The sequence below is a fragment of the Haliotis rufescens genome, unplaced genomic scaffold, assembly GCF_023055435.1.
Source record: "Haliotis rufescens isolate VD_foot unplaced genomic scaffold, xgHalRufe1.0.p SCAF_9, whole genome shotgun sequence".
Classification (NCBI taxonomy): Eukaryota; Metazoa; Mollusca; class Gastropoda; order Lepetellida; family Haliotidae; genus Haliotis; species Haliotis rufescens.
Window position 1 is genome coordinate 44,909,818 of NW_025964383.1, and position 13,766 is coordinate 44,923,583.

General features: G+C 41.1%; 1 protein-coding gene across 1 annotated transcript; it reads right to left on the bottom strand.

Annotated features, from left to right (window-relative positions):
* Nucleotides 1-9,184: 9,184 nt before the first annotated feature.
* Nucleotides 9,185-13,364, bottom strand: LOC124127428 (ankyrin repeat domain-containing protein 1-like). Its single transcript, XM_046490825.2, has 3 exons — nucleotides 13,326-13,364; nucleotides 12,164-12,228; nucleotides 9,185-11,165 (listed from the first exon to the last, which is right to left on the bottom strand). The coding sequence occupies exons 2-3, from the start codon at nucleotides 12,222-12,224 to the stop codon at nucleotides 10,786-10,788; spliced, it is 441 nt and encodes a 146-aa protein (XP_046346781.2). The 5' UTR covers nucleotides 12,225-12,228; nucleotides 13,326-13,364; the 3' UTR covers nucleotides 9,185-10,785.
* Nucleotides 13,365-13,766: the final 402 nt, after the last annotated feature.

A 13,766-nucleotide genomic window follows, 5' to 3' on the forward strand; every position in this document is an offset into this window, starting at 1 on the left:
CGACAATTCGGCATCCCACTGTTCAGTCTCATTGCGTCTGGTAGCATGGGTGAATTCATCAGTGTTCTGTGTGGTTTCATGTTCAAGGCAGACACATCCTTGTAACGAGGTGTCAGTCCCTGCCAAAATACACCTTTGTGACCCTTATTCATTTGGCTTACACTTGGTTTGGTCCCATAAGTATTTGTTTCCATAAAATTATTCTTCGCGTCAAACACAAGATATACATGATTTTAACGGATTTCTGTCTAGCGCTGTGAAGGTTGGCGTTCAAGGATCCAGGTTTCTCGCAGATTTAATTAACATTGTCAACTTTGGCACGTGTCTCTGAGGTTCAGTAGACAAGACTGGTAAAGTATACTGTTCACAGATGTGTCGCCGTTTTGGACAGCTCTGATGGTCGTGCAGGGGTCTATATGCTCAGATGAGCACGTTTTAGCGACACTTACGTCACTCCACATCGTCAGTTTAGGGCTGGGAGTGTAATGGTATAGCGTGGTATCACAACTCTTTGGAGAACACATATCATTACTGTTAATGACAATTTGAATGATGTATCCTTCCGGGACGACAACGTTTGAGGTCGTGTTCTACCCTTTGTGCAAATGCAGAGACATAACGTCGAGTAGAACATGGTTCAAACGTTATACTGAAACGTGCCGAGCCGTAAGGGGCGACTAATGGGCTCGGCTGGTCACGTTCGCTGACTTGGTTGGTGCGAACGTCTCCGTGGTCTCGTGGTGGACCGTCTGCCCGGAGAGCGAAAGGTCCGGGTAAACCCCATTTCACCCAAACCTTGGTTTATGCAATGTTATCGTATCGCAGTTGCTGCCCATGATACCAATCGCTGATTGGCTGGTCCAGACTACTTACAGACCGCCGTTAAAAAAGCTTGAATATTTCTGAGTGCGGTGTTAAACAAAAAACAAACAGTTCTTTGATAGGCATTAAGAAGTTGGAGTACTAAGTAAGGATAAGAATTTATGGATGAACAACTTCTTTATTACAACGACGTTTCGGTGTAGGTTCTAACACCGTTATGAAGCAAGTACTGTGTTAGAACCTACACTGAAACGTCGCTCTTAATTGTAATAAAGAAATTGTTCATCCATAAATTCTTATCCTTACTTAACAAACAAACAAACAAACTCCAACATGTTATGCAACAGAGAGATTTTTCTTCTCTATTGAAACAGTTTCCATTAGAACTCGGGACAAATACTTCACATTGATCTGTCAGCTGTGGCAATACAACAAACTGAATGAACTTATACAGAAATAGCTCATGTCTATAGATCTGTGAGTTCCTTGTCCTACATGTAATATCTAGGTGTGGGGTATTCAGTCCTTTAATGTTAAATCCTAAATGATTTATTCCATAGCTTTGAAACACAAAAGAGATTTGTAAATCACAGTTGAGCTGTTGTGTTAGTAGTCTGTATGGTAGGATTTGACTAGCACTGACCATTGGCCTTCTCTTCAATTATATACATCACTCGTGCGATATATACTCATTCTACATATACTCTGACTCGATAGTCATTCTACGAAACTACTTTCTATTTCGCAGGATAACGAATTGGGACTTGCATTTTCAATGTGATCAAGCGGCTACAAAACTGTAGAATGGAATTGTCAACTTAACCTGTTTATATTGTGTGGGTTTGTAATGCGTGTGGTTGTTAATATAGCCAGAATGCTCTTTACAGGAAACCTATAAACCCTTAACACATAAAGAGATATTCCAGTACTCTATTATGAAATGCAGAAAAGCAGCGCGTGTTTGATACCAAAGCAAAGATCTGTATGGTCTGTTTGTGTAAGGGGTGTACTGGCTGGAGAATGTATCGGACGCAACACCGTGCTGTAATGTTGATGTTTACTTGGTTGATCACATTGCATTGATCACGTCACACACATCGGTTGATTACGTCACACACGAATGGATCGAGTCACACGAGCATGAATCATGTCACACACACGCATGGATAACGTCATACACATTGGTGGATCAGGTCACACACATGGGTGAATCACGTCAGGCATGGATCACGTCACACACGCATGGATCACGTCAAACACATGGGTTGATCACGTCACACGCATGGTTGAATCAGGTCACACACATGGGTGGATCACGTCACACTCGCATGAATCACGTCACACACACATTAATCAAGTCACACACGCATGGGTCACATCACACACATGGGAGGATCCCGTCACACACGTATTTATCACCTCACGCACACACACTTGCGTGGAACGCGTCACATACACATGGAGCACGTTACACACACGCATGGATCACGTCATATACATGGGTGGGTCACGTCACACGCGTGCGTGAATCACGTCACACACGCATGGATCACGTCACAAATGCATAGATCTCGTCACACACACGATGGATCACCTCACACACACACGCATGGATCACGTCACACACATGGATGGATCTCGTCACACACAGGGATGGATCTCGTCACACACATGGATGGATCACGTCACACACATGGATGGATCACGTCACACACACGCATAGATCACCTCACACACACACGCATGGATCACGTCACACACACGGATGAATCACGTCACACACACGCATAGATCACGTCACACAGACGGATGAATCACGTCACATACATGGATGGATCACGTCACATACATTGATATATCATGTCACACACATGGATGGATCACGTCACACACGCATGGATCACGTCACACACAAGGATGGATCACGTCATACACATGGATGGATCACGTCACACACGCATGGATCAAGCCACACACATTGGTGGATCACGTCACAAACGCATGGATCACGTCTCACGCGCATGGATCACGTCACACACATGCATGAATAACCACGTTATGCACATTCATGGAGCAACACGTTGCAAACTTGTACATGTCATCACAATACGCTAATGCCTAGACCCTGAGGGTCATACAAATGCATTGACCACAACGTTAGTTATTTTGCCCCATACAGATTCAATGGCTCTGTGTTGCTGTGATATCACCAGACATGTGATCCTACGTACTGCATCCACTCATTCATACTAACGTGTAAAACCAGTGTGTACGTCCGTGAGTGTGTGTATGTGTGTGGGTATCATGGTGTTCACTGTGGACGATCCAAGGGAGACTACTCCGTCAGGCTCAGGTACAATCGGGAATGGTGTATTGACGGCTCACACGCCGGGTGTAGGTTTCTCCAGTCACACTCAGTTCAGTCAACACTGTCACAGTGTGGGAGGTTTTGTCGTGTTCACCGTGCACGGTGCAAGGGAGACAACTCCTTTATACACATCACACCTTCCCTTGTTTCGAATGTTGCCTCACCTTAGCTTCAAACTCCTTCTCACACTGTGTGTGTGTGTTTGTGTATGTGTGTGTGTCTGTCTGTGTCTGTGTCTGTGTGTGTATGTGTGTCTGTCTGTGTCTGTGTGTATGTGTGTGTGTCTGTGTGTCGGTGTGTGTGTATGTGTGTGTGTGAATGTGTGTGTGTATGTGTCTGTGTGTGTGTCTGTCTGTGTGTGTATGTGTGTGTCTGTGTGTGTGTCTGTGTGTGTCTGTGTGTGTGTATGTGTGTGCGTGTGTGTGTGCGTGCGTGCGTGCGTGCGTGCGTGCGTGCGTGTGTGTGTGTGTGATACTCAGTGACTGACATTATCAATATATTTTAAACTGTTCTGGCGACGTGTGAATGACGTGGACTTACGTACCATCTCCGGGGGACAATTTTTTTACACTTCTTCAACCCCCTTCGACGTACAGCCACTGGGAATCTTAGTTATCCAATTTATTCTACCAATATTAAAAGACCATTTATTAATTACAAAACACATTTATCAAAATTTATGTACAAGTTCTATTTATTTAAAAAAACTAAGGATTAAATGAGAGCTATTATTGTTAAAAAGATCCTTTAACGATGAAACCTTGTAATCTTTATCCCTTGTGATGGAAAAATCAATACAGTCAAGCAAGTCATTGCTGGGTAACCAACAAAAAACGATGTCATATTGGCCAGTAGCAAGTCGATTATATGATTCAATAATTTCAGTTATCAGTGGATGCTTACATGATATATTTTTAATAGCCTGAAGACACGAGAGGGAGTCCGAAAATAATATAAATTGCTTATGCCTAGTTTGTTTACCAATATACTTTAGAGCCGTTAAAATTGCATGGGATTCGGCTGTAAAAATAGAACTATTATCGGGTAGTCGTGAAGACATAATCCTGGATCCAACGACAGTGGCGCTAGCAACCGCGTCACCATCCTTGGATCCGTCTGTAAATATAGATTTGAATGTGTTACATGTGTTCCGCAATTCATTAAATTCTTGTTGATAGGTTAGTTGGTTTGTTTCTGATTTCTTAAGTTTAGTTAATGACAAGTCAACCTCTGGCTGTACCATGAGTTGGAGCTATATTTTCAAGATTGATTTTGGCAGCAGAAATGTCAGATTTGATTTGTAGACCAAGTGGAGGAACAAGATCAGGTGAGGTGAAATGGGGTTTAACGTCGCGTCCAAGATTATTGCACTTATATAGCGACGTGCATGCTCGTGTGTGTGTTTGTGTGGCTGCTTGTACTAGTCCGGACTAATGCCGATTTACAGTGCTAGTTCACTGAGATACCATGCCGCAGTTTAACATGAATACCCCACTCAGACACAGTATACTGACTCCGAGCCGACCAGTCCTTGTTTTAGCCCCTTAATGTCGAGCGCCAGACAGGGTAACAACAAGTACCATCTTTAAACGTCTTTTGGCATGACGCGGCCGGGGATCGAAACCCGGACCTTCCGCTCTCTGGGCGGACACTCTACCATTAGACCACGGAGGCGGTCTGGAGGAACAAGGGATGACTTTGTATGGTACATATCCTCATAGACTGGATTAAAAACGCAATCATATTCAGGATTAGTAGGATTTGAATAGAGCTTTGTGAGGGATTGCAATGAGAGTTTTATTCGACGTTGTTTTAGTGAGGGCTCATCCGCCTCTACATACAGACTATTGATAGGGAATGTTCTGAAGGCTCCAAGGCAAAGCCTCAGGCCTTGATGATGAATACTATCTTATAAATGTTGGAGCCATAATCCAGTTTAGAGCGGATAAGTGCTCTGTACAGTTGGAGGAGGGTTTTCTGATTCCCTCCCCACTTTGAATTTGAAACGACTTTCAGAAGATCAAGAGCCTTCAGGCATTCAATTTTCTAATATTTGATGTGTGGTTAAAAGGTTAAATGGTGATAAAAAAAAATACCCTGGAATTTAGCCTCTTTTACAACTTTAATTGGAGTGCTATCTAAAACAAAATCAGGGTCTTTATGAGGTTTATATTTTCTTCAAAAATGTATACAATTTGTTTTGGATTTTGAAAATTAAAAACCTTTTTCCAAAGACCATTTATTTATCTTATTTAGACACAGTTGCAATTGTCTTTCTATAGTACGCATGTTTTTACCTCGACATGATATGTTAAAATCATCCACAAAAAGTGATCCATTTTATTTTTATGTTGAACACTGTAATTGATAAAATACTGCCTTTTGGGACACCCTGATCCTGATCATAATGATCAGACAGGCTTGAGCCCACACGGACATGAAATTGTCTGTTTGATAAAAAGTTGGATATAAATTGAGGCAAACGGCCTCGCAACCCAAAGTCATGTAAATCTTTTAAAATACCGTTCTTCCATATAGTGTCATATGCTTTTTCTAGATCGAAAAAGATAGACACTGCATGTTGTTTGTTTATAACGGCATTCTTAACAAATGATTCCAATCGAACTAAATGGTCAATGGTACTGCGATTTTTACTGAAACCACATTGAATATTTGTTATTAAATCATTTGATTCCAAAAACCAGGTTTATCTATTATTGACCATGCGTTCCATGGTTTTGCAAACGCAGCTAGTCAATGAAATGGGTCGAGAATTAGAAGGATCAGTATGATCACGTCCAGGTTTAGGTATGGGAACAGTTATAGCTTCACGCAATGAAGAAGGAAATTCTCCTGACGTCCAGATTTTATCAAATATTATCAAAAGGGTTTCTAAACAGGATTGCGGTAAATGTTTCAAGAGTTGATAATGTATATTATCAGACCCTATAGCAGTATCATGAGCTTCCCCAAGGGCAGTATAGGGCTCATGAATGGAAAAAAAACTTCATTATAATCTTCCCCCTTATCTGAATTAAAGTGTATAGTTTTCTTTACCTGCTGATTTTGGTAGTTTTAAAATTGAGGAACATAGTTAGCCGAAGAAGAATGCTGAGCAAGCGTTTCACCAACTCTATTTGCAATATCTGATGTATCAGTTAAAAATTGATCCCCATCTTGGAGATGATGTATGCTTGATCTAGTACCCTTACCTTTGATTTTCTGAATCATATTCCATACCTTGGACGTAGGCGTCCGTGATTTTATCTTAGATACATAATTTTGCCAAGATTGGCGTTTGTTTTGTTTGAAAGTGCGCCGTGTTTTAGCATTTATAATTTTGAATTTATTTAGATTATGTAACATTGGATGGCGACGGAAATACTTTTCAGCCTTTTTCCGTGCTTTCCTAGCTTGTTTACATTCAGTGTTAAACCATGGTCTACGTATGTGAGGATTTGTGGAGGACTTCGGAATTCATTCATCAGCTATTCTGTTTAGTTCATCAGAGAAAAGTTGTATAGGGTCCGGAACATCAATACAAACTTCAGGTTTGAGTTCGTTTGTACAAAGGATTTCATATAAATGCCAGTTGGCCTTAGTAAAATTCCGTTCTGATGATGGAGGAACATCAGATGGAGTTACAGATTTTAAAATGGTTGGAAAATTGTCACTTCCACAGAGGTCATAGTGGACTGACCATTCAAATTCACTTAGTAAATTAAAATCTACAACTGATAAATCCAGACAAGAGTAAGTACCATTTGCGGGATGTAGATATGTGGTAGAACCATCATTAAAAATGCATACATCATTATTTAAGGAAAAGGCTTCAAGTAATTTTCCCTTTGTATCGCGGGCTTCACATATTATACTTGTTCTTGGCCATATACAGCCTGAGGGATGTTGTTCAAACTGACAACCAAAGATTGGTCCAACTGTCTAGTCCCGCCGTAGGCGTCTATCCATCTCATCTCCGACATGTTCTGTTTGGGGAAAGGCCTGGATATACAGCAGACCATGGCACTACAGTATTGTTATGTTTTGCTCTTATCCAGCTGCAACGTGACCTTATGTCTCTGCATTTGGACAAAGGGTAGAACACGACCTCAAACGTTGTCGTCCCGGAAGGATACATCATTTAAATTGTCATTAACAGCAATGATATGTGTTCTCCAAAGAGTTGTGATGCCACGCTATACCATTACACTCCCAGCCCTAAACTGACGACGTTGAGTGACGTAATTGTCGCTAAAACGTGCTCATCTGAGCATATAGACCCCTGCACGACCATCAGAGCTGTCCAAAACGGCGACACGTCTGTGAACAGTATACTTTACCAGTCTTGTCTACTGAACCTCAGAGACCCTGCCAAAGATGACAATGTCAATGAAATTTGTGAGAAACCTGGATCCTTGAATGCCACCTTACAGTGCTAGACAGAAATCTGTTGAATCATGTATATCTTGTGTTTGACGCGAAGAATAATTTTATGGAAACAAATACTTATGGGACCAAACCAAGTGTAAGCCAAATGAATAAGGATCACAAAGGTGTATTTTGGCAGGGACTATCACCTCGTTACAAGGATGTGTCTGCCTTGAACATGAAACCACACAGAACACTGAAGAATTCACCCATGCTACCAGATGCAATGAGACTGAACAGTGGGATGCCGAATTGTCGATAAGGGCTACTGTGCTAAATGAAACTTCTGACATTAAGGAACGAAAAGGAATGGTTGAAATACGTTCTGCTGACGTCAACTCTTTAAAGAAATGGGTGAACCAATCGTGCCAGTTCAAGTGGACTTGTGTGCCACCAGGTAAAGCGAACTAAGCCAGGACAATCGAGGACATAAAGAACCAAAGGATCCCATCGTCTGTTGGTGCAGTGGTCAGTATGGTCAGCTGTTGTTGGGAGAACGTTTCACACAGACATTCTTTATACAAGGAACGACCTATGGCACAGCAAAGGCAAGGGTCATAACCTCAACTACTTTTGATTGGAGATGCCAATGAAGTTAATGTGTCTGTCTCTGGGTTTGAATGCACAGCTCTGTAGACACTGGTTTAGTGGTTTCTACTATCAGAATTTGTACCAGGAAAACAACTTGTATCACATTCCCATTGAAGATGTATTACACACTTAATGTTTCAATGGATCTATGCTTCTGTACTTATACAGGTACAGAAGAGGATAGTTTGCTAGGTTCCCTTCTAGTTGTTCCTACAAGTAACTATAATGCAAGGGTACCTGTAGTCCAAGGAATTAATGTGTTGACACTTCTTAAAGAAGACGCAAGGACCACACTGGACCAACGTCCTTGCAAAAATGCTTGGTGTTACAACACACTCGAGCCACAACAGTGCACGTTGTCATGAAAAGTATTACCATAAACAAGCCACACTCATTTACAGCCTGGATGAACAATCAGGTCGACTGGGAATATACCACACAGAAAGTCAACAATTATTCATTCTACCTCTGCACAGTTAACTCTCATTAGAATGCTATCTAGTGCAGTTACAAAGACACATTCATAATAGTAACAGTAGCAGTGGTAGTAGTATATAGCAATAGTAGTAGTATATCAGAAGCAGTAGTAGTTGATAAATAATAGTAGCATGTAACAATAACATGATGAACGTGTCCTCATAACCTCATATTGAAGACCTTGGCAAGATATGTCACCTGAGGTTTACTGGGAGTGGCTACTCCACAATGCAGTCGTGTTCATTGTATGTTCCATATAAACCCCACACCTACACATACCGCAGTCAGTCGATCAGTCAATCTTACTCTCATTAGAATGCTATCTAGTGCAGTTACAAAGACACATTCATCGAGGATAGCTGGCGACACGGACCCTGGACCTCAACTGTGCTTATGGTTATGTTAATGTTCTTTTCATTAATAACAACGGCAGAACCCTTTCCATATTCATGAGAAATCGCTGTTTATTGTACTATTGACATTATTTCATAAGTCCAGTGTAAAATAAACAGCTTTTCGTCAACCATGGCTTGGCTCTAGTGTTTGAAGATTTTTTCGTCAATGTGACCCAAGGATTCTAAGCATAAAATGAAAGAATGTTCACAGACCACCTCACAGGAGATATTATAAAGACTTCCAAACAGACTGATAGAGGTAGCTGCCGGATGTGTATAAAAATGTAAGTGGCTTTATATTCGCTTTACGCAGTGTGTGATCATGATCAGCTCTTTAAACAAAAAGCGAACCTTATGTCATATGACAGGACAAGCAGGTGTACATACCTTAAACACATATTCTATAAAAGTATAGATGTTTAACATTGTGACCGAGTCAAATTGATTTCATTATATGAGTGTATTATCCACACACACTGAGAGAGGTAACTGCGTGGAGGATGTGTGACACTACAGGGGAGACAACCAGTGCATGTAGCGGCGGTAAGGAGGATGTGGTACACCACAGGGGAGACAACCAGTGCATGTGGCGACGGCATGGAGGATGTGTTACACTACAGGGGAGACAACCAGTGCATGTAGTGACGGCGTGGAGGATGTGTTACACTACAGGGGAGACAACTAGTGCATGTAGTGACGGCGTGGAGGATGTGTTACACCACAGGGGAGACAACCAGTGCATGTAGCGACGGCGTGGAGGCATCATCCGTTTCATATTTAGATCTCTTTGAACATGCTCTTTCTACTAAATATGTCAAAGATCGGCATAGGACTCTTGTTGGAAAGATGTTTGATCCGGGTTTCTACACACAAGGCCTAAGTAAAGCTTTCCAGAATGTTATGGTGGACATGTGGAGGACATTTCCAAACATGACACATCAGTGACAAAAATGATGCCTGATCCAGTTCCCTGTTCTGAGCTGTACCACATGTGTTTTTTCAGGTGAACAAATGACTTGCCTTTGCATGTATCTGTGATGGGTGCCACTTATGGCGCATGATACGCTCAAAGTTTCGCGATAACGTGATATCATCACTGATTGATAGTCATTGATAAGAAGATGCTTAAGCTGTAGTCGGAATCGTACTTACAGATGCCTCTTGATTGTGGAAAGGGTTTTGTCATTTTTCGTTGCTTTACGTGGTCACTGCTGGTTACATTTCAACAATGACTGATTGTGGTACAAATGTAGAAACAGAAACCAGCATGTCTGGCCGTTTTGCTTGTCCCATTAGTTCGTAAGTTCGTGGGAGATTTTTTGCCAAATGTCAAACAAAGATTGGCCCAACTGAGCTAGCCTTACCGGCTAGTTCTGTCCTGTCTATCTCATCCCAAACATGTTCTATGGGGGAGAGGTCTGGAGAAATAGCCGACCACAATGTTATGCCGCCTAAAAAGACTTGTTACTACACGTATAACGTGTCGGCGGGCATTATGCTGCTGCAACGTGACGTTACGGCGCTGCATTTGCACAAAGGGTAGAACATGATCTCGAGCGATGTCGTCCCGGTACGCCATTCAAAAGGTCAGTTACAATGGTCCGTTTACCTGATCATGGAAAGTTTCAAATAAACAAACGACAAAGTGTCTCACAATATGTCTCTCAAACACAATACGCTTTCTGCACACATCCTACATTCACTTCATTGAGCGCCACTGGACACCATGAGATCAACCACTTCATAAATTCTCCAGGATCTCGCCCTGTCGGTTGCCGTCTCCCCCGACTTGTTCTTGGCGTTAATGTCCGCGAAATTCTGTGAGAGAACAAACTTCACCGTCTCCTCATCTCCTCCCCAACAGGCATAGTGGAGGATGTTGTTACCGGCACCGTCCACCAGAGACACATCAGCTCCTTTACTCACAAGGAACTCCACTACGTCTTTATGTCTATACCATGCTGCTGCCTGCACCGGTGTAATTCCGAATCGGTCCCTAGAGTTGAGGTCCGCCCCACCTGCTGTTACTATCCGCTTTACAACTGCCAGGTTCCCCGCCATGCAGGCTTCACGGAGAGCGGAGTCTAATAAAAACAATAATAATAATTACATGTATATTAGCATTAGATGATGCTACAACAAATATCCAACTTCCAAGTCTTTTTGCTCGCGTACAAAATGTTATTTCACAACAGAATAATACAAACCCTATGACTATTGGTGTCAGGATTGACCCCATGGCTGTATCCTCAAAACGTGAATTCCTTTCATGACGGCTTGAATCTCTTTGATAGCATGATCATGGACCCAAAGTTCAGCTTTCTGAGTCTATTCTTGAGAATACTTTTAGTGTGAAATGGACAGGAGTGAACAAAAATGTCTGAAACATGGCTATGTCTATTTTCTGACATGGTTATTACCCATACGGGCTAAAATAGGCAGTGTGATATCGTTTGATGTTTACAAAGTGTGCAATTCGTGTGCAAAGTGTGCAATATTACTTCAATAATGTGATATTTAAAGTTTGTTTAACAGAACTATATTTTCCACGCGTAAGAAAACATTAACTGAGTAATATGGTTCGAGTGAAGTGGACAGTGTTTTGTCACACGCGGATTGATACAAAACAGCTGATTCTTGACGGTGACATTTTTTTCTTGAAATATGACTTTAATATGATTATGGGTAGTAAATAGAGTAACCCACTCGGTACTAGCGATTACGAAAAATATGTCACTCAGAACTTAAAATATTACTTTCGCTCGTGACATATTTTGCCTTAATCACTGGTGCCTCGTGGGTTATTTTAAAAAATATTGAAATTCAGATTTCAACCTCCTTTGGAAATTCAGTTGGGAACAGAAATGTGAAATTTCTAGCCTCAGTCCACCTACTTTTGGTGTCCCGTCATCATATTGCAAACGTGTTTTACCAACTGGTATCTTCACTATTTGATGGTAATTCATAACACATGCTTACCCTATAGTCGGAATCGTAGTAGGGGCTCTGCTTTTATCAGATTGTATTTGTTATGGCAGTGGAAAGTGTTGTCTCACTTATATGTACATAAATTCAATCTTACCTTTAGGTTTTACATTCGTTGATAGTTCAGAGAAGATTCCCTTCTTCAGATTCCTTGCCATCTTTCTGTTATAAAAACATGATAACTGTATCAATATATCATGAAAATCTCTCTAAGTTCGCACTTGATGACAAAAATGAAGAAAGACGAGAATTTATTTACACATTAAATTTAAAAGGAGCAAGTTCGCACTTAGGAATTATCATATATTGAGTACCTAAAGGAAACTAAGTGATGAATTTCAAGGACTCTCAAGGCTAATAATTGGTCATCAGTAGGATGCAGGTCGTTATATTAGTAGTAAGCACTTCCTCCCCCGTTTAAAACAGGTAACTATGCTGTTTTACACTTATACCGATATCATAAACGCGTCTTGATCCCTGAATATGTGTGCACATTTGCATCGTTAGCGTACTAAAAATAAAGTATATTCCTAATGGCATAGATTATGTTCATTGTTTCATATTTTACAATCGTGTAAAATACAGCAAAACTAAGTCTGTCCTTAACCTATCCATATAACACATCAAATCATCAATGCATTTGAAATATTCATTTTGGATATCTTTGTAACCGTGATCGTCTGGTCGCTATATCTACAAAACCTTTAACTACAGATGCATTCACAGTTTCCCGGTTATAGAGCCATACCGAACTGTGTGCGATGCATGGTTTAATATGAGAACACACATTTTGAGAATAAAGAGTACACAATACCCGCTACAGTATTTAATACAGATTATGCAAATACAGTAGCACGGCATGCCTTTACATGTTGCTTAGGATCCAGTCCTCTCTCGACCCGAATTGAGGTTTATTAGATCACAAATATGTTAACATTGAAAGCTACATCCAGGTTATGTTCATAAATTGTGAAACCCCTATAAGGGACGCAGTTTTGCAGGATTAACTGTGTGTGTGCCGACTTATACCGAAGCAGCCTTAAAATATCACAAAGTAACGTACAGGTAGGCTGTACAGAGATATAAGCTGTCCTTTTGTTGCTGACAATATCATAACGCGCGCGTGGCCACTGAAGGATGTATGTTAAGGATGTATGTTAAGATTGGATCAAAACTTCTTGAACAAACTGGGTTGTCATCATTTCAGCCTCATCTGTGCTGTGGTTACAGAGAAGAAGACTTTAACGACATGCGCTCACCTGACTAGAAATTACCTTTTCTCAGTGTTTAAGTGTATGCCAAACAACATAGTTCTTCATGTTTTATTTCATTTTGAATCCATCAAGGATACCCGTGGATGTCTTCATTGTGAGTTCCTATAATTGTAACATCATCAAGGTGAGATCAGGTGAGGTGAGGTGAGGTGAGGTGAGGTGGTGATAAAGCTTCGTCTTAACGGATTTGGTTAACGGTTAAGTCAAGAATAACCGTGGAAAGTAACGTACATTATCGGTACAATTACGAACTTGAAGTCCCAATTTCAGAACACGACCCCAATGTTGCAGGTTACAGGTAAGGATCCAGGTACACGACTATTCTTTTTTTACACATTCCACTCAATGTGGTAAACTTCCACTAACGGTTTAGACACATACTTACACACGGGATATGAAACTTGATACTCACATTTTGATAGACAA